This window comes from Camellia sinensis, chromosome 11 (assembly GCF_055761805.1).
Source record: "Camellia sinensis isolate YWXY chromosome 11, ASM5576180v1, whole genome shotgun sequence".
Classification (NCBI taxonomy): domain Eukaryota; kingdom Viridiplantae; phylum Streptophyta; class Magnoliopsida; order Ericales; family Theaceae; genus Camellia; species Camellia sinensis.
In genome coordinates, this window is record NC_138971.1 from 124,806,407 (window position 1) to 124,825,705 (window position 19,299).

Sequence of the window (19,299 nt, forward strand, 5' to 3'; positions counted from 1 at the left end):
CCCCCTTGCTGTTTTGTTATTTTGCTACTATGTTATCTCTGTAGTGTTCTGCTAAACTTCTGCTGCTATGTTTTTCCATTGAATCAAAAAAAGAATACCATAGAATAGTGGATTACATAGAATTATTCAATAAAAATTTCTCTTATTTTAACCAATCTCCTGTGACATTTTTTGGTCATCAATTCTGACTTTAACTGCTAGCAATCTAACCAGCGGAGGTGGTGGCTTAGTAAAGAAGGCAATCCTTTTTATGGATGTGTTAGTTTTGATTATTAAGGATGCAAAATATTGACTTTATTTAGTTGATTCTCTTTAATGAATTAAGAGTGTTTGTGGTTCGGTTGTAGTTGGGAAATTTTTAATCCGTTATCTGGCCGCCGAATTGACAGATTAGAAAAAATTAATCTGTATCCATCAGCCGGATTGACGAATGCGGATTGATCGAATGGATGCGAATCGGTTTGGCAGTTTAAACTTTTACAAATTTTAAATATAATACAACAATTTATTAATATTTTTTTTTGGATAACAATCCAATTCAACATAATCAAAAGATTATCAACTACATTGTCAAATACCAATAATAAATACATAAAAGAAAACCATGCATTATCAAAATTATTTCATTATTTTTTTTATATTCAAAAACTATTTAATTTGATTTTTTTTTTAAATGAAAAAATTAAGCCTTTTATTTTTCACATAAAAATACCAAATATTAACAATTGTCATTTGATAAAAGGATTTCTAAATTGAAAATAAATTGAAAATACAACAGAATATTTAAACTTTTTTCAATTGAAAATACAAACAAAATATTTAAACAAATTAAAAATATAAAATCTTACAAATTATCAAGAGTGCTCGCGATTTAACGGTTTAATTACGGTTAAAGGAATCTTAAATTTGTCATTCATCTAAAATTAGGCGGATTGAAAAAAATCAATTTGCAACCGTCCACTTATCATCATGTATTCGTTCAAAATGCGACGAATCGATTTAGACAAATCAAAATATCTACTATACACCTGTGGGGAAGTGGTTCGGAAATACTCTTTGGATCCTGCAGGACGCTCGTGATCCTCAGCTATCCACCTGAAAAAGAATGAACACTCCAGTCGGGGGTGCCTGAATTAGCACTCCGACAAACAAGTCAGTGTATACTCTCTTGGTTGCTTGGGTTTTAAGTTAAGCATACTAGTTCTCACACACCTCTCTTTGGTTAATATTCTTCTATTTATATCTCTTCTTGGGCCTCAGGGTTGGGCCCCCCTTTAATCCACCGTGTAACTATTTACTTGGCTCATTTTGTTGCAAACTGCTCTTCACTCGGCTCCTCGCTCAACTGGTTATGCGGCCGATTAGGATACTTCTTGATTTGTATAAGACGGGGCCGAACACAATGTATATATCTCGACTCTCCAAGTTTACTTATTCGGCCTCTTTGCATCCCCTGATACTTGGCCACCACAATTGCCCCCCAAACACTCCATTAACAACAGTTAGCTGGTGTGTTTGGTTTCGAATTCGAAAAGTCAGAGCCGAAATTCGGCGACTAACCTCATTCCAACGCGAATGTCAGAGCTCACACGCCTTTTGGTCATCATTACAACTTCCCCCCCTTCGTACGCTTCTTCCATTTATTATGATTTAAAATTTTGTTGTCTTTTCGAATGCATGCACATTTTTGAATACTTGAAGCTCTTGGTATGTCTTCCGATTCACCTCTGCAACCTCCTTCTATCCTTCATTGTCTTCTCCGCCTCTTGTAAGTTCTCTTCCTCTCTACTTCAAATCCCTTTTCCTGGTTTGTTTTTAGCTTAACGTACTTCATAGACTGACGAAAATGGCAAAGCATTTGAAAGACCTCCTTTCTGCGGATCGAGTCTCTGGCTTTCGACGCCATTTTTTCATCTCTGATGACGTATGTCTATCACTTGTGACAAATAGCACCCTTGATATGGAGAGGGTTGATGAAAGCACAATCGTCTTCCATCTTTTATCAATTGCAGAGGGCGGAGTTTGTTTCCCTCTTCACCCATTCCTTAGAGCCGTTCTTCGCCACTGGGGTCTAATCCCTTCCCAACCTAATGCAAATTTTTTTCGAATCATAAGGGGAAATATAGAGTTAAACCGTCGCCTTAGGATTAATCTCGGCATACCTGCTATTCGGCATTATTATGCCTTGGCCAAGTCTTCTGGCCGGCATGGGCGCTATTTCCTTAGGGCCAAGGACACTGACCATCAATTAGTGACTATGCTTTCCAGCTCTGGCAAGCGAGTCGATGATGTCATGGTCGTTGTCCGAGGTAACTGGGAATTCGGCGAAGACGAGGACCGCCTAGATCCTATTCCTAGACGGAGAGGCGAACCAGGTGGCCACATAGCCCCTTGCGTTTATTTTTCTTATATTTACTCGGCTTTATCTTTGTGGTCTCATGGTTTTACTTGTGCAGGAAACGATTTGAAGAAAGTTTTGGTTTCAACCGACGACGCCGTTCTTGCGGAAATTAAAGTCGCTCTCCAATACTTTGGCCATCCAAGCCTTCAGAAACAAGGGAGGGCGGCCCACATTCTTCTTCCATACAAGCTGACATATACAACGTTTTCAGCGGCAAAAAACATCCCAGTTCCGAGGGGCAAAGAGTTTCTTATGACCTTATCTTAACCAACTTAAAAAACTTGAGGCAAGTTGGTTTGGACGGATCAGATTCGGAACAGGCGGAGGTAGCTGAGTCGCCAAACCAATCTAAAACTGAAGTAGACAAGGCTTTGAAGTTGGCATTTGAGGAAGCCGACCTCAATTCATTCAACCATCCGTCCACCTCAGGCCGAGAGGACGTTTCCTTCGACGACATCTATACAGGTTTATAAGACCTTCTCGGCGCGTACCCTGAGGACATGGTTGGGTTGTCACTCACACAACTTGCCAAGAATAAAAATGTCGAAAGAATGGCCGCCCGGCAGAGAGCAGAGGCCATTCGATCGGAAATTTCACCCACTGCCGACGCTGAGCTCTCCCTGCCTGTTGTCGAGGGGGAGACGGCTCAAACCCAAATGGCCGAGTTGGAGCGGGTAGAGCAAACGAATCAGGAGGTTGAGCAAAAAGGGGAGAAACGCCCCACCGAGGAAGAAGTCGAGTTCGCTAAAGAGCAAGTCGATAAACGGCCGCGCATTGAGGAATCGGGTTTGGTTATTCCGTTCATTGTTCAACCAAAGATAAGGAACATGTCGATTTCCTCTGACGCGTCGGCTTTAAAAAACCCGGCTGTGGCCTTGAGCATGGCCTCTTCGATCTCCCTGCCGGCTGATAGAGCCGTATTTCAGGCCGAGCCAGATCTACTATTGATCGCATTAGCGGCTTAGTCGGCTTTATTGGTATGTGCTTTATATGCAGTCTTCCGCCTAAATACATATATTTTTAAAATTATTTAACTTTATTTTCTTATTTTGCAGACGGTGGGCAGGATAACCGAAATAGGCGGTCGCCGTCAACATGACGCTATAGAACAAATCGCCTTGCTGAAAATCAAAGTTGAAAATGAAAAAAGCAAGGCTGTGGAAGCCTCTCAGAGAGCCGATTCCGAAAGCGACGAAAGCGGCGGAGGAACGTGCGAGGAAGGACTCTGAGGCCGAGAGCACGAGAAACTCCGACCAGTTAAGGCTGGCTGTTGAGAACAGGTCCAGCTAGCCAAGGAGGTGATTGCCAAGTTGGAAGCTGAATTGGAAGAATCGAAGAAGGCAAAGGAAAAAAGCCGACTCTGAGGTTTCCAAAGCGTTCCAGGCTGGACAAAAAGCCGCCTTGGAGAGTTATGCGGATGAAGTGCCCAAATTTGAGAACCGGGACTTCAAACACGGCTGGCTCAAAGCCCTTGCTGCCGCGAATATGACATTGGCCCAGCCAATTCCATTCGAGCAAGTGGACGTTAAGCCGCTGGCGTCTGACCCTGAGGATTGACTAGGGTGACATTTTAATTTTTGCTAGACATCTTCCATGCAAGGTTGTAGCTTTTTGTTTAATAGATTTCTGTTAGTTTAAGGTAGTTTTCATGTGTAAAATGGCTACTATCTGTACTCAATTTACTAATGAAAATTCCCTTTGCTCGAAAACTTCCTTTGCTCTTTGCTATTATTTGTGCTTAATTTTTGCTATTTCAGATAAAATAACTGTTGTCTACTGTGCTTGCTAGCTATCGATCCAATAGGATGTAGGATTACGAGGTGAGTGAATTAAATATCCGTGAACACCTGCCGATTAGATAACTATCTTAGCAATTTAGTAATTTATCCGTCTTTTAATTTATCCGAACAAGTGAAACGGCTCAGGGTCTCGTCGTATGGCTGATTAGCTTCATGAATCTGCCTTTGCAGTGGCCACATGAACTGGAGCGCCGATTACTATTAGTTCATGGAGTGGCTGTGGCACACGTAGATCGGCACCGGACTTAGATATTTGGCTGATTAGATAAATAAATCTGCTTCTGCCCAACCATTGTATGAACTATAAACGCCGAATACCATTAGTTCATAGAGTGGCTGTAACACGCGTAGATTGGCACTGGGCATAGATATTTGGCTGATCAGATTAATAAATCTGTCCCTGCCCAGCCATTATATGAACTATAAACGCCGAATACTATTAGTTCGTAAAGTGGCTGTGGCACACGTAGATCGGCACTGGGCTTAGATATTTGGCCGATCAGATTAATAAATCTGCCCTTGCCCCAGCCACTCCAATTGTGGGGAATAAACCGATGACGGAAGCAGATTCAATTGTTCACGACCTAGGTGTGGCAGTCGAGTTCGCTCGACAGATTTTTTCACCAAAAGTCCAGCAGTCGATGGTCGGTCGACAGGATTTCGAAGTGTTTCGAGAGGGTATCCATGGAGTAGTGAAAGGGCTGTATACTGCCTATAAAATCGGCATGCGTCTACGTGCCGCGCGGCAGGAGATAGAGCAGAAGAACGAACGAATTCGAAACTTGGAGGCTCACGCGGAGAAGGCCGAACGTGAGCTACGGAAGGCCAAAACTGTCGAGCCACGTGCGGCCGACCAATCTAACCCGGTCGTGGAGGAAAGGGTGACCCAACGGCTGATAAGTTATGTGATTGCCGATCGAGATACGGCAAGCATGTTTACAATAAAGACTGCAAGGTCTAGGGGTTATGAAAAAGGCTTCCACGACGGCTGGAAAGTCAAGATAGACAAGATCAAGGAGAAACTCACCGAGGAAGTATGTCGATGCGAGAATCGGTGTTTTAGGCACGGGTGGATTAAGTCTCTCTAAGCCTTAGAGGCTCTCCGAGAAGCAGGCGTTGAATTGGCGTCGCCGTTATACCAACGTCATCACTTTTCCTTTGGCGCTTTCGAAATCGAGAAGACCGACGACGAGGGTGATGCCGAATAAAATTAAACATATTGTAAATGCTCCAACACAGATTGGGCGCAAATTATGTATTTATTGGTTAATTTAATAAAACACCCTATTTTAAATGTTTGCATGTTTCAATTTATGTTTATACATTCTGAGCCAATCGGTTAATGTAATGAAACACTTCATTTTAAATGCTTGCATGTTTCAACTTTTGTCAACAATGCTTGCTTTTTAATCGTAATATTCATGAGAAGCACGCCGAATCCGGATTATTATTCGGCCCAAGCGCGTCCTGCGTGGATGGGCGCTCCGAATTCGGAGTTTTATTCGGCCCAAACATGACCTGCATAAATGAGGCTCTGAATTCGGAGGCTTTTTTATCTTGGCCAAACGTGATATCCACGAAGGGCGCTCTGAATCCGGAGACTTATTTGGCCCAAACGTGACCTGCACGGATGGGGCTAAGAATTCGGAGGCTTTTTTATCTTGGCCAAACGTGATATCCACGAAGGGCGCTCCGAATCCGGAGTCTTATTCGGCCCAAACGTGACTAGTACGGATGGGGCTCTGAATTCAAAGGTTTTTTTATGGCCAAATGTGATATCCACGAAGGGCGCTTCGAATCCAGAGTCTTATTCGGCCCAAATGTGACTTGCACGAATGGGGCTTCGAATTCGGAGGCTTTTTTATCTTGGCTAATCGTGATATCCACGAAGGACGCTCCAAATCCGGAGTTTTATTCGGCCCAAACGTGACCTGCATGGATAGGGCTCCAAATTCGGAGGCTTTTTTTTCTTGGCCAAACGTGATATCCATGAGGGGCGCTCTGAATTCAGAGTCTTATTCGGCCCAAACATGACCTGCACGGATGGGGCTCTAAATTCGGAGGCTTTTTTATCTTAGCGAATCGTGATATCCACGAAGGGCGCTTCGAATCCGGAGTCTTAGTCGGCCCAAACGTGACTTACACGGATGGGGCTCCGAATTCGGAGGCTTTTTTTATCTTGGCCAAATGTGATATCCACGAAGGGCGCTCCGAATTCGGAGTCTTATTCAGCCCAAATGTGACCTGCACGGATAAGGCTCCGAATTCGGAAGCTTTTTTATCTTGGCCAAACGTGATATCCACGAAGGGCGCTTCGAATCCAGAGTATTATTCAGCTCAAACGTGACCTGTACGGATGGGGCTCTGAATTCGGAGGCTTTTTTGGGCGCTCCGAATCCGGAGTCTTATTCGGCCCAAACGTGACCTGCGTGGATGGGGCTAAGAATTCAGAGACTTTTTTATCTTGGCCAATCGTGATATCCATGAAGGGCGCTCCGAATCCGGAGTCTTATTCGGCCCAAACGTGACCTGAACGGATGGGGCTCTAAATTCGGAGGCTTTTTTATCTTAGCCAAACATGATATCCACGAAGGGCGCTCTAAATTTGGAGTCTTATTCGGTCCAAACGTGACCTGCACGGATGGGGCTCCGAATTCGGAGGCTTTTTTATCTTGGCCAATCGTGATATCCACGAAAGGCGCTCCGAATTCGGAGTCTTATTCGGCCCAAACGTGATCTACATGGATGGGGCTCCGAATTCAGAGGCTTTTTTATCTTGGTTAATCATGATATCCACGAAGGGCGCTCCGAATCTGGAGTCTTATTCGGTCCAAACGTGACCTGTACGGATAGGGCTCCGAATTCGGAGGCTTTTTTATCTCGACCAAACGTGATATCCACGAAGGGCGCTCCGAATCCGAAGTCTTATTCGGCCCAAACGTGACCTGCACGAATGGGGCTCCGAATTCGGAGACTTTTTTATCTTGGCCAATAGTGATACCCACGAAGGGCGTACCGAATCTGGAGGCTTAAACTGGAAGACTTTGAACTGAATTTCGCAATGAGAAAATAAGAAACTTTGCATTGCAAAAGTGAAATATGTACATGGTGAACCATTCAAAACAAGTATCATGCCCCACAGTTCGGGTTTAATGATAGAATTTACGCAAGTGCGTTGAATTCCAAGGTCGTGGTAGACTCTTCCCAGACATGTCTTTGAGCCGATATACCCCTACACCCGTGATTGAGTCGATCTGATAGGGGTCGTCCCAGTTAGGACCCAATTTTCCATCTGCTGGATTCTTGGCAGCTGGAAGCACTTTCTTCAGGACCAATTCGCCTGGTATATAACGGCATAGCTGAACACGTTGATTATACGACTTAGCAAGCTGCTGCTGGTACCGTGCCATTGATGTAAGGGCACAGCCGCTTCATTCTTCAATCAGATTCAAATCTAAGGCCATCATCATGTCGTTTCGGCCCATATCGAAAACTTTTGATTTCAAGGTTGGGAGGCCGATCTCCAATGGGATGATTGTCTGCGTTCCGAAGCACAAAGCGAACGGCGTTTTCCCAGTAGACCGCCTCGGAGTAGTGTGATGAGCCCATAACACACTCGGCAATTCCTTGACCCATCTGCCTTTAGCTTTCTCCAACCTTTTCTTGATGCCGTCCAAAATGGATTTGTTGGAGGCTTCAGCTTGGCCATTACTCTGTGGATAAGCCGGGGTGGAAAAGTAGGGCCGAATACTATACTTGCTGCACAGTTCTCGGTAAACACCGCAATCAAACTGGGTGCCGTTGTCTGAAATAAGTACTCTTCGAATGCCAAATCGGGTTATGATATTTTTCCATACAAAACGCTTCACATCAGTATCTCGGATGCGCGTTAGTGCCTCCGTTTCTACCCATTTTGTGAAATAATCTGTCGCGACAATCAAAAATCGCTTGTTGCCCGGGGCGCGAGGCAATGGTCCGACGATGTCAAGTCCCCATTGGGCGAACGACTAATGACTGGTTATAGAGCTAAACTCTTCAGCAGGTAGATGGGTTAAAGGAGAAAACTTCTGGCACTGTTCATATTTCTTCACGTAACATTCAGCATGAGCTCTCATTGTCGGCCAATAATACCCCTGTGTCACAGCTTGATGAGCCAAAGGGCGCCCGCCAGAATGGGCACCACAGCTACCTTCATGTATTTTAGTCAGGAGTTCCTCGACTTGATCCGGATGAACGCATTCTAGGTATGGAACAGAAAGGGATTTTTTGTAAAGTTTTCCTTGCGGATCCAGGTTGTATCGCAGGGCTTTGTTTTGCAGCTTGTGCGCTTCTTTCTTATCCGACGGGAGCTGTTTGAAAGATAGGAATGCAGCAATGAAGTCCATCCAACTCGGTCCTAACTCTATGACATTGACCTGGACTTCCTCTGAAGGGCCAATGCTCGGCTTAAGGATGAAACCCACTTCAATTGTCCATTTAATCTCTGAGTTAATGGTGGAGGCTAGGCAGGGCAGGACGTCTGCATATGTGTTCTGATCACGGGTTATTTGGTTCAATTCATGATGGTCAAATTGTGCCAGTAAGGAGTTTGTCATTTTCATTTAGGCTGCCAGACGGTCATTTTTGGCCGCATACTCCCCCTTTAGTTGATTGATCACCAGTTTTGAATCGCAAAATATAAGCAAACGCCAAGCACCCAAAAGATGTGCGTTCCGTAAGCCGGTTAGTAGGGCTACGTATTCGGCCTCATTGTTCGATGCTTCGAAGCCGAGTTTGACGGCCTGCTCGATTATTGCTCCGTCGGGAGCCATGATCACTACTCCGGCCCCACTGCCCCGTTGGTTGGATGATCCGTCACAATATAATTGCCAAATGTCCCCAACATAAATTCTCTAGTTTGGCTTAGGTTGAATTTGACCAAACTTGAAACCGGCAAGACCTCCAATGAATTCGGCCACAAAATCAGCAAGTACTTGCCCCTTGATTGAGGTTCTAAGCAGAAACTGAATGTCGTACTGGCCGAGTTCGAGAGCCCACTTTGAAACGCGCCCTGATGCTTCTGCATTGCGGAGTACTAACCGGAGGGGGTAATCCGTTAGTCCTCCAATGGTATGCCCCTAGAAGTAATGCATCAGTTTTCTTGCTGCCATGACGAGGGCTAGGATGAGTTTTTCTAACGGAAGGTAACGTGTTTCGGCGTCAACCATTGCCTTGCACACATAATACACTAGTCGCTGCTCCCCAAGCTCTTCTTTTAATAGTATGGCACTGGCGGCCCGGTCGGAAACGACCAGATATAAAATGAGCGGGTCACCTGCTGATGGTGTTGTCAATAGTGGAACTGATCAGAGGTAAGTCTTCAGACCATTAAAAGCAGTTTCGCACTCAGAGGTCCATTCAAAAGCTTTACCCTGCCGTAGGGTATGAAAGAATTGTCAGCAGCGATCTGTTGAATGACTGATGAACCTATTGAGTGCGGCAACCATCCCCATCAACTTTTGAACCTCCTTGACTGATCGAGGGGAGCCGAGTTCCAGGATTGCTGTGATTTGCCTCGGGTTGGCTTCGATTCCTCGGTGGTTGACAATGTAGCCAATGAATTTGCCAGATCCGATCCCAAACGCACATTTGGAAGCATTCAGCTTCATTCCGTACTTGCGTAAAATGCCGAATGTCTCTTCCAAATCGGCTAGATGAGTTTGCTCTTCTTTGGACTTGACCACTATATCGTCAATGTACACTTCAATGGTACGGCTGAGTTGCTCCTTGAACATGGCAATGACTAGTCTTTGGTAAGTTGCTCCTGCATTCTTCAACCCAAAAGGCATAACCTTATAGCAGTAAGTTCCTCTTGGGGTGAGGAATGCAGTTTTGCCTTGGTCTTCCGGATGCATGGCAATTTGATGGTAGCCTCTATAGGCATCGAGGAAGCTTATACGTTGATGGCGTGCTGTGGCGTCTACGAGTTGGTCTATCATGGGGAGGGGAAAACAATTCTTGGGGCAAGCTTTGTTTAAGTCTGTGAAATCCACGCAGACACGCCAAGTCCCATTTTTCTTCTTTACAACCACAGTATTAGATAGCTATGTATGATAGGTCACTTCCCGAATTACCTCGGCATCAAGCAATCGATCAACTTCTTTAACAACGGCGACAATGTGTTCTGTGAGTGACCACCGACTCTTTTAAATAATCGGCTTACATTTGGGGTCAACATTTAAACGGTGCTGAGAAATAGATGGATCTACCCCTGGTATCTCATACGGTGACCATGCAAATACATCGAGGTTGTCGAGTAAGAAGGTAATTAGTTGTTGCCTGTCCACTTTGTTCAGTGAGGCGCCGACCATGAAGAACCTGTCGGGATTCTCGTCAATTTCAACTCGATCTAGGGCTTCCGTGGCCATTTCACTTGGGAGCCGTCCAACATCGTCGAGGCTCTCTCGATCCGGTACCTCAATAAAGTTCACTTCCAGCTCTTTTGGTGTCTTCGTAGTAAGAAGATAACATGCTTGTGCCAATTTCTGGGAACCACGGATTTGTTTAATGTCGCGTTCAGTCGGGAAGCGGAGCAATTGATGATAGGTGCTTGGCATGGCCTACATGGTATGCAGCCAAGTTCATCCCATGATAAGATTATACGGTGAAGGTAGCTTGACAACCAAGAATTTCACATCCACTGTTCGGGAGTCCGCTCGAATTGGTAGTGTGATTTTGCCCAATGGGTATTCTGGATTAGCGTTGAAGCCGAATAACGGATAAGGAGCCGGAGACAGGTTCGACTCGGTGAACTCGAGTTTGATGAAGGTCTTGTAGTACATGACTTCCGAAGTACTCCCCTAGTCAATGAGAACCCGTTCAACGAAGAATCGGTTTACGCGTAGTTCAATGACCAATGGATCGATGTCGGAGAGCGTGACGCTGATCAAATCAGAATCGTCGAAGGTAATACTCGGAGCTTCATAGGGCCACTTTGCTGGTGTGATTTGCTTTTTAAGGTCTGGATGCGACTGAATTATATATACCACTGATGCCGTCGGCAGGTTGTATATCATATCGATCACGCCGAGAGGAGGTGAATCCTGCCGTAAAGCTACTGTTTTGGTTGAGTTGTTTTTTTGGACGTACTACTTAAGCCGACCATCTTGTACCAATTTCTCAAGGTGATCCTTTAGCGCATAACAACTTTCGGTATCATGGCCGTGGTCCTTGTGATATTTGCACCGCCTATCCCGTTTCCTTGTGTCAGGAGGTCCTACCATTTTGGATGGCCATTTGAAGAACGGAAGGTGTTGGACTTTAGACATAACCGTGCTGATTGGCTCTGACAACTCCGTATATTTCTTGTCCGCGCGCCTTGTGCGCCTGCTATCCACTTGAAGTTGTTCACTAGCTTGATGGGAGCATTGGTCATTTGATCGGCGCGAATCCCGTCTCTTGTCTCGTTTAGCCCGATTCCGTGGTTCAGGGTTCCGGAATGGTGCAGCATTAATCGGCTAGATTATTTCAGATTGGGCCGTCTTGTTGGCCTTTTGCTCGGCTTTAATCCGCAGGGCGTCATCTCCCACTTTGAAGTATTCCTCAACTTTCTTCATCAATGACCAGACTGTTTTAGGGGGCCTTCTGGTCAAAGAACTGCGGAGGGCACTATCCGGATGCAACCCCATTTTAAAGGCGGTGATGGCCATGGAGTCGTTGCAGGCGTCGTCCACAAGATTAAAGCACTCCCAATAGGGCACCGAATACGCTCGTAAGGTTTCCCCTGGCTAGATTTGCATGGCCCAGAGAGAGTCGGCTTGCTTCGGCTGGACCTCATTGGTGATGAATCTTGTCCTGAAGGATTTCTGTAATTGATGGAAGCTTTTAATCGATGTCGGTTCCAACTTACAATACCATCTAACAACCAATGGTCCGAAACTACTCGGAAATATTCGGCACATGAGAGTCTCGTCGTCTGCATGCAGCGTCATGGCCTGCTTATAATGACAGATGTGGTTAGTGGGATCCAATTTTTCGTCGTATAGAGTGAATGATGGAGCCTTGAACTTTTTGGATAGTGCTGCCTTTGCGATCCGTCGCATGTTGGTCCTCTTCATCTAAATCATTTTTTCTCCTCTTATTCCGTGCATGCGGACTTCCTTCAGAAAAAACAAGAGACTTCGACTCACCCCTTCTTTTTGGGTTTTGGGGATGAAGAATCAGAATCACTGCTACTATCTTGTCTTCGAACTCGGGGTTGTCGACCATATTTTCTTAGAGGTTGTGCCAGATCTTGGCGCACAGCCTGTTGGGATTTCACTACCTCTAAGGCCAAATCCTGACGAAGGCACTCGTTCTCAGTCATCATGTTCTCCAACCTCTGTTCGTTTTGTTTCGCCTGATCCATAATCGCTTGCATTGTCTCATCAGCTGAATCGGAGTTCAAGGCTCTTCGTGCAGTGATGTTTTCTAGTCCCAACATGGTGCTTGGAGTGGTATCAACTCATGGCGTAAGGTTGTCAGCGACTGCCGAAGGATCTTCCGTCACGCCCGCTATGGATGTACTGGAGTATTCCCACAAACGGCGCCAATTGTGAGGAAGTGGTTTGGAAATACTCTTTGGATCCTGTGGGACGCTCGTGATCCTCAGCTAGCCACCTGAAAAGGAATGAACACTCCGGTCGGGGGTGCCGAAATTAGCACTTCGACGGACAAGTCAATGTATACTCTCTTGGTTGCTTGGGTTTTAAGTTAAGCATACTAGTTCTCACACACCTCTCTTTGGTTGATGTTCTTCTATATATATCTCTTCTTTGGCCTCAGGGTTGGGCTCACCTTTAATCCACCGTGTAACTATTTACTCGGCTCCTTTTGTTACAAACTGCTTTTCACTCGGTTTCTCGCTCAACTGGTTATGCGGCCAATTAGGATACTTCTGTATTTATATAAGACGGGACCAAACACAATGTATATATCTCGACTCTTCAAGTTCACTTATTCAACCTCTTTACATGCCTTACTCGGCCCCTACAACATCCCTAATTTCAATCAATTTTTTTAATCTCTTCTATAATACGTGACTGAGTTCCTTTCGTTAGATTAGCTGAAGTCTGATTGTCAATCAATTATCCCGGTACCAGGCCCGCAAATACTGTGTGATATCACACGGTGCATTTCTTTTTTTGTTTTTGTTTTTTTTGTTTTTTCTTTTTTTGATAAAAAAATAAAAAATAACCACAAGCAATCTAGGGTTCTTGTGAGGTTTATTAGTCTCTCTCTCTACACGCCAAAACAAACACAAGGGTGTTTGTTGAATTGAATCACAACAGAAACCAGAGAGATGAGAAGTTGGTTGGCTCCTTCATCTCTTGCTCCATGGTCGATCCGATCTCTCGCATCCCATAGATCTCGCTCCTCAGCTTCGACCTCACACTCTCAACCCCAAATCTTCAACGCAAATTCAACCTCCCAACCAGAGCTTTCTCACAAACCCATCTCAGAGTCTCAACTCTCCGATTTTCTCGAGAAATCCATTTCAGAAACTGAACAATCCAGGTACGAATTCACTGAACCCATTTCACAAAACCCGGTTCTTGAACAAACCCATGTGATACAAGTTCTTCTAAGCCATAGAAATAACCCTGATTCAGCTTTGGAGTACTTCAAATGGGCCGAGAAACGGCGCGGTTTCGTCCGCATTGTCGACCCCTTTTGCCTTTTGCTCTACATTTTGGTGGGTTCGCCGAACCATCATGGCATTGCTCGGCATTTGCTTAACCAATACGTTTTGGGGGATTCAGGTCCCTCTGCTAGTGTTCTTGTTGATCACTTGGTTGACTGCTCGAGAAAGTTTCAATTTGAGTTAGATTCACATGTTTTTAATTATTTGTTGAATAGTTATGTTAGGGCTAGTCGAATCGAAGATGCGATTTATTGCTTTGATAAAATGATAATAAGCAAAATAGATCCAGGAATTGAGTATATAAATATTCTCTTGACTGCATTGGTTAGAAAAGACATGATTGGACAAGCTCGAGGTTTGTACAATGATGTAGCCTCCAGAGGATTTAACTATGACTGTTTTACCATACACGTGATGATGCGTGCATGTTTGAAGGAAGGGAAGACCGATGAGGCAGAACGGTACTTTAGAGAAGCTAAGGCTAGCGGGCTTAAGCTCGATGCAGCGATATACAGTACTGCTATTCAGGCTGTTTGTAGAAAACCTAAGTCGAATGTGGCATGTGAGTTGTTGAATGAGATGAAGAAAATTGGGTGGGTTCCTTCTGAGGGCACATTTACAAGTGTGATTGGAGCTTGTGTGAAGCAAAGGAACATGGTAGATGCTTTAAAGCTAAAGGATGAAATGGTTAGTAGCGGAAAGCCGATGAATTTGGTGGTTGCAACTAGCTTGATGAAGGGGTATTGTATGCAAGGTGATTTGGATGGTGCTTTAAATTTGTTCAGTAAGATTGTTCAGGATGGATTTACGCCCAACAAGGTCACTTACTCAGTTCTGATTGAAGGGTGTTGTATGAATGGAAACATGGAAAAGGCATCTGAATTATATGCCCAAATGAAACTTGAAGGTATCCAGCCAAGTTTCTATAATGTAAATTCGTTGATACGAGGACTTGTGAGAGCCCGGCTGTGGGAGGAGGCATCCAAGCAGTTTGATGAGGCAGTTGACACTGGTATTGCCAATGTTGTCACGTACAATAGCATGATATTCTGGCTCTGCAAAGAGGGTAAGGTGGAAGAAGCCAGCAATGTATGGAAAAAGATGGTGAATAAGGGAGTGGAACCAAGTGTAGTTTCATACAACAACCTGATACTTGGCCACTGCAGAAAAGGGAATATGGACTTAGCGTCACATCTATTTTCTGAGATGTTGGAAATAGGTTTCAAAGCTAATGTAGTCACATATAGCATTTTGATCGATGGTTATTTTAAGAATGGTGAGACTGAACGAGCCCTTGGCATGTTCGACCAGATGGTGGACTTGGGAATTGCTCCTACTGACTTCACATTTAATACAATCATCAATGGTTTGTGCAAAGTTGGTCGCACATCTGAGGCAAGGGATATGCTGAAGAAGTTTGTGGAGAAGGGTTTTATCCCCATCTGTAGATCTTACAATAGCATTATCGATGGCTTTATCAAGAAGGGTGCTATCACTATTGCATTAGATGTGTATAGAGAGATGTGTGAATGTGGGGTTTCCCCCAATGTTGTCACTTACACCAGTTTGATTGATGGGTTCTGTAAAAGCAATAATATAGATATTGCATTGAAACTGAGGAATGAAATGAGAAACAAGGGTCTTGAATTGGATGTCACGGCATACAGTGTTCTCATTGATGGATTTTGCAAAAGGAGGGACATGGAAAATGCATGTGAACTCTTCAATGAACTCCTTGAAGTTGGGTTATCTCCTAATGCAGTTGTTTATAATTGCATGATCAGTGGCTTCAAAAATCTGAATAACATGGAAGAAGCACTTGCATTGCATAAGAAAATGATTAATGAGGGGATCCCATGTGATTTGGCAACATACACTACATTGATTGATGGGTTGCTGAAAGAGGGAAAAATACTTTTTGCATCAGAATTGTACACTGAGATGCTTGCCAAAGGTATTGTGCCTGATGCCATCACATATACTGTTTTGGAACACGGTCTTTGTAAGAAAGAGCAGCTAGAGAATGCACGGAAGGTATTGGAAGAGATGGACAAGAAGAGTATGACTCCTAATGTTCTTATTTATAGTACATTGATTGCTGGATACTTCAAGGAGGGGAATTTGCAAGAAGCTTTTAGATTGCACGATGAGATGCTTGACAGAGGTCTTGTACCTGATAATACAACTTATGATATTCTTGTAAGCGGAAAGTCTAAAGAATTAACTTCCCTGATGGGGCTTCAAGTGTCTAAATAACCAGTAAATGGTTATTATTTACAACATACATCCAGAGTTTTGGTCTCTCAAAGGAGAAAATTACCTCCGCATGTGATATTTATCATTTTCATGTGTGCCGCTCTATCTGTGGAGGTAACATTCATTTGTTACCTACATATTGTATTTTTGAATTTGACCAGCACTCTGGGGGGTTTGTACATGACTTACAATTCTTTTTTCTACTTTTGTCTTGTAGGTTGAGTGCTTTGATCCCACCCTAGCTCATCAAGGTGAAAAAAACCGAGGATTGGCACAGAGACTTCCAATATTCACTGGATCTTCAGAGTCCTTTAGAGGTATTAATCCTAACTCCACTATTTATTGTTCTGCAGTTTCTGTATGTGGTCATTATTTGATTGCATTGTGTCCATTTTTGGTTTGCTTACTACGGTGGAGTAAAAACTACCATTTTTTTTTCGTTGTTGTTGATAAGTGTGGAATAAGCGTCACTTTGTTGTTGTAATTTAAGTTGCAAGTTAGAAATAGTGTGACCTATTGTCAAAAGTCTGGTATTGTTCAACCATATGATTTTTTGGTATATAAAAATTGATAAGTTGCAGTATGAAGACAACTGACTAATAATTGAATGTTGTAATCGATTACATACATCTTATTTATCTATTTATTTTTGGCTTTTGTGTAAAGCCCTTTCAGCAGTTGGGGTAGTGGTATGATACAGTCTCTGATAGTATAGACCCGAGGTGGAAAATGGATGGGTAAGTTTGGGTTGCACCCTAAGTTGGACTAGTCCAAACCCGCTGAATTAACAAGCAGGTTCAATCTGCTGACCCATGTAAACCCAATTGTCCAACTCCTTCATACTTTAATCCAAATCATTTTAAACTGGTTTGCCTTTTTCTTGACCCAGATTCGTATTCTTTGGCCACTTACTCTTCTACCTTTTTAAGATTTTTTCTTCACCTTTTCCTGAATGCTTTTTGTTTGGCCCGTTTTGGCCGTCAACCAACTTTGGTTGCTGACAAACACCTCCCATTAGCCACAACCACCTTTGGCCACCACCTCCGGCGACCATTTTTGACCATCGGCAACCACTTCGAGTCTCTAGCAATTACCTCTCATTGGCGGCAAGACCACCACCTCTTGCTAAAAACCACCTTCAACCACCATCTCCGACCATCAACAACCACCTTCGGCTACCCCCCTTCATTTTCGAAACAAGTTTATAAAACATATATTTGTACTTAACATGATTGTTGTTTTCGTTTTTACCAAAAATAAATATTGACATATTTAATGTTTTCTTAAAAAAAAAAGCAAACAGAACCTAAGAAAATAGAAAATTTCTAAATTTTAGTTTTTGCAGCTTGATGAATAGTTTGTGTTTTGAATTATTTTGAGCACGTCTTTGGAGCTACTTCTTTTGGCGGCCTTACAAAATTCTATATCTATAATTGCAAAATTGTAAGCCTAACTTTACATTCTCTGTTGTTTGCTTTTCTTTTCTTAAATTTATTTATTTATTTATTTAAGCAAGCAAGATGGTAAGCGCACAAGAAGAGGTGCAACATTGTGTGCACACTGAGTATTCCAAACCAGTGAGTGACAACAACCAAACACACCCAAAAATCGAAAGGTTTAAATAGCTCTCCCAGAAAAATCTAAAAGACAATACAACAAAAATAGAAAATCTATTCTTAAAAGAATGACAATGCTGACGCAATGCCTTCCAAAATGTAGACTGAATATTCTTTTCCCTCTCTCTCTCTCTCTCTCTCTCTCTAAATGCACCACATGATGCATAAGAGAGTGAAATCCCAAAACTTCCTAGCTTTTACTGTTCCTTGGAAAAGTCATATGCTTTGTTGTTAATTTAATTTCTTTAAGGATAATGTTAGGGATACCAAATTTTCTTTCAAATGTGAGACATTTGATCATTAATTTGGTAGAAAATTTGGGACCTATAACATTTTCCTTTCTTTAATGATGCTCTGTTAGGATGACATGTGGATCTATTAATTTCAGGTCCAAAGGGTTTCCAGGACTCCATCTGGTTTGCTAAATCCAAGGAGATGGTTACGTCTGATGTTTTGGGTTAGGGCTCTGTTCAACTTGAGCTACCCATCTGAATTATTATGCGGCCGTTTATTAGACACTCTCCTCGAGGTAAAAACACACGGGCAAATAACCAGATTGAGCATATACGGCTTTGTTCTGTATTGGCATTACTAAAACGGCTATCAATTGTTGAAGTTTAATTTTATAGTTTAAATTTTTTCAAATACTCTTCTAGTAGTTGCTGCATAAAAGAAGACCCGGCCATAGTTTCTCTGTTTTAAATAGGTGAAAAAGTCCTATCCTCTTGTACTTGTTGGGAAGAAAAAATAACTGTTCCTATTGTATCAAATGAGCAGTGTAGTTTTTCCTTGTGCTCTTAAGCCTTTCAAAGTAGGTTTTTATTTTTTATTTTTTTTAATTTATATACATATATATATATATATATGTAATTTACCCAAAAAAAATACTAACAGAACATGTATTCTTGTTAGAAGAGGGTATGAATGCTATAAGATGAGATATGTTTCACGAAGATGTGAGCTTCTTGTGCCTAGATAGCTGAAGTATATGCATAGGTATTGTTGGGGAATTTTTAAAATGTGTAGTTTAATTTTGGAAGATTTACGTGTAGGTCCAAATAAGTGGACTTATTGTCTAATAGGTCCTATGATAATTACTATCATTTTTTATTAAACACTATTAAAAAATGTCACTAATTGTTAATTTTTAGCGATAATATGAAAATTTTATCACAAAAAATGTCACTAATTATAAGTTTTAGCAACAGTTTAAAGAAATTGTCACAAAAAAGTGTTACTAATTGTAAGTTTTAGTGACAATTTGAAAAATTCATTACAAAAAAGGACACTAATTGTAAGTTTTAGCGACAATTTATAAAAATCATGATAAAAAAAAAAAGTTACTAATTGTCAATTTTTAACGACATGTGTAAAAAATAGTCACAAAAAAAAATATTTTTAGCAACGATTTTATCGGGACTTCTTTTCAATAGGATTTGATGAAAATTAAGTTCAACTATTAGGACCTATTGGTAGGGAATGTGTCTGTAATTTACCCTTTTTTTAATTAAGATTGGCCACTGTTGTTACTTGTTGCAGAGATTTTTGGAGTAATTTTAAAATAAA

At 42.6% G+C, this 19,299-nt stretch overlaps 1 protein-coding gene across 2 annotated transcripts; it reads left to right on the top strand.

The window, feature by feature from the left end:
- The first annotated feature begins 13,402 nt into the window (after nt 1–13,402).
- LOC114269711 (uncharacterized) lies at nt 13,403–18,525 on the top strand. Of its 2 annotated transcripts, none has more exons than XM_028211071.2 (3): nt 13,403–16,231; nt 16,335–16,434; nt 18,122–18,525. In XM_028211071.2, exon 1 carries the CDS (start codon nt 13,520–13,522, stop codon nt 16,115–16,117), a length of 2,598 nt encoding a protein of 865 aa, XP_028066872.1. In that variant the 5' UTR covers nt 13,403–13,519; the 3' UTR covers nt 16,118–16,231; nt 16,335–16,434; nt 18,122–18,525. The 2 variants fall into 2 exon arrangements, with proteins under 2 accessions (XP_028066872.1, XP_028066873.1); XM_028211072.2 differs by having other exon boundaries at nt 13,403–16,209.
- The last annotated feature ends 774 nt before the right edge of the window (nt 18,526–19,299 follow it).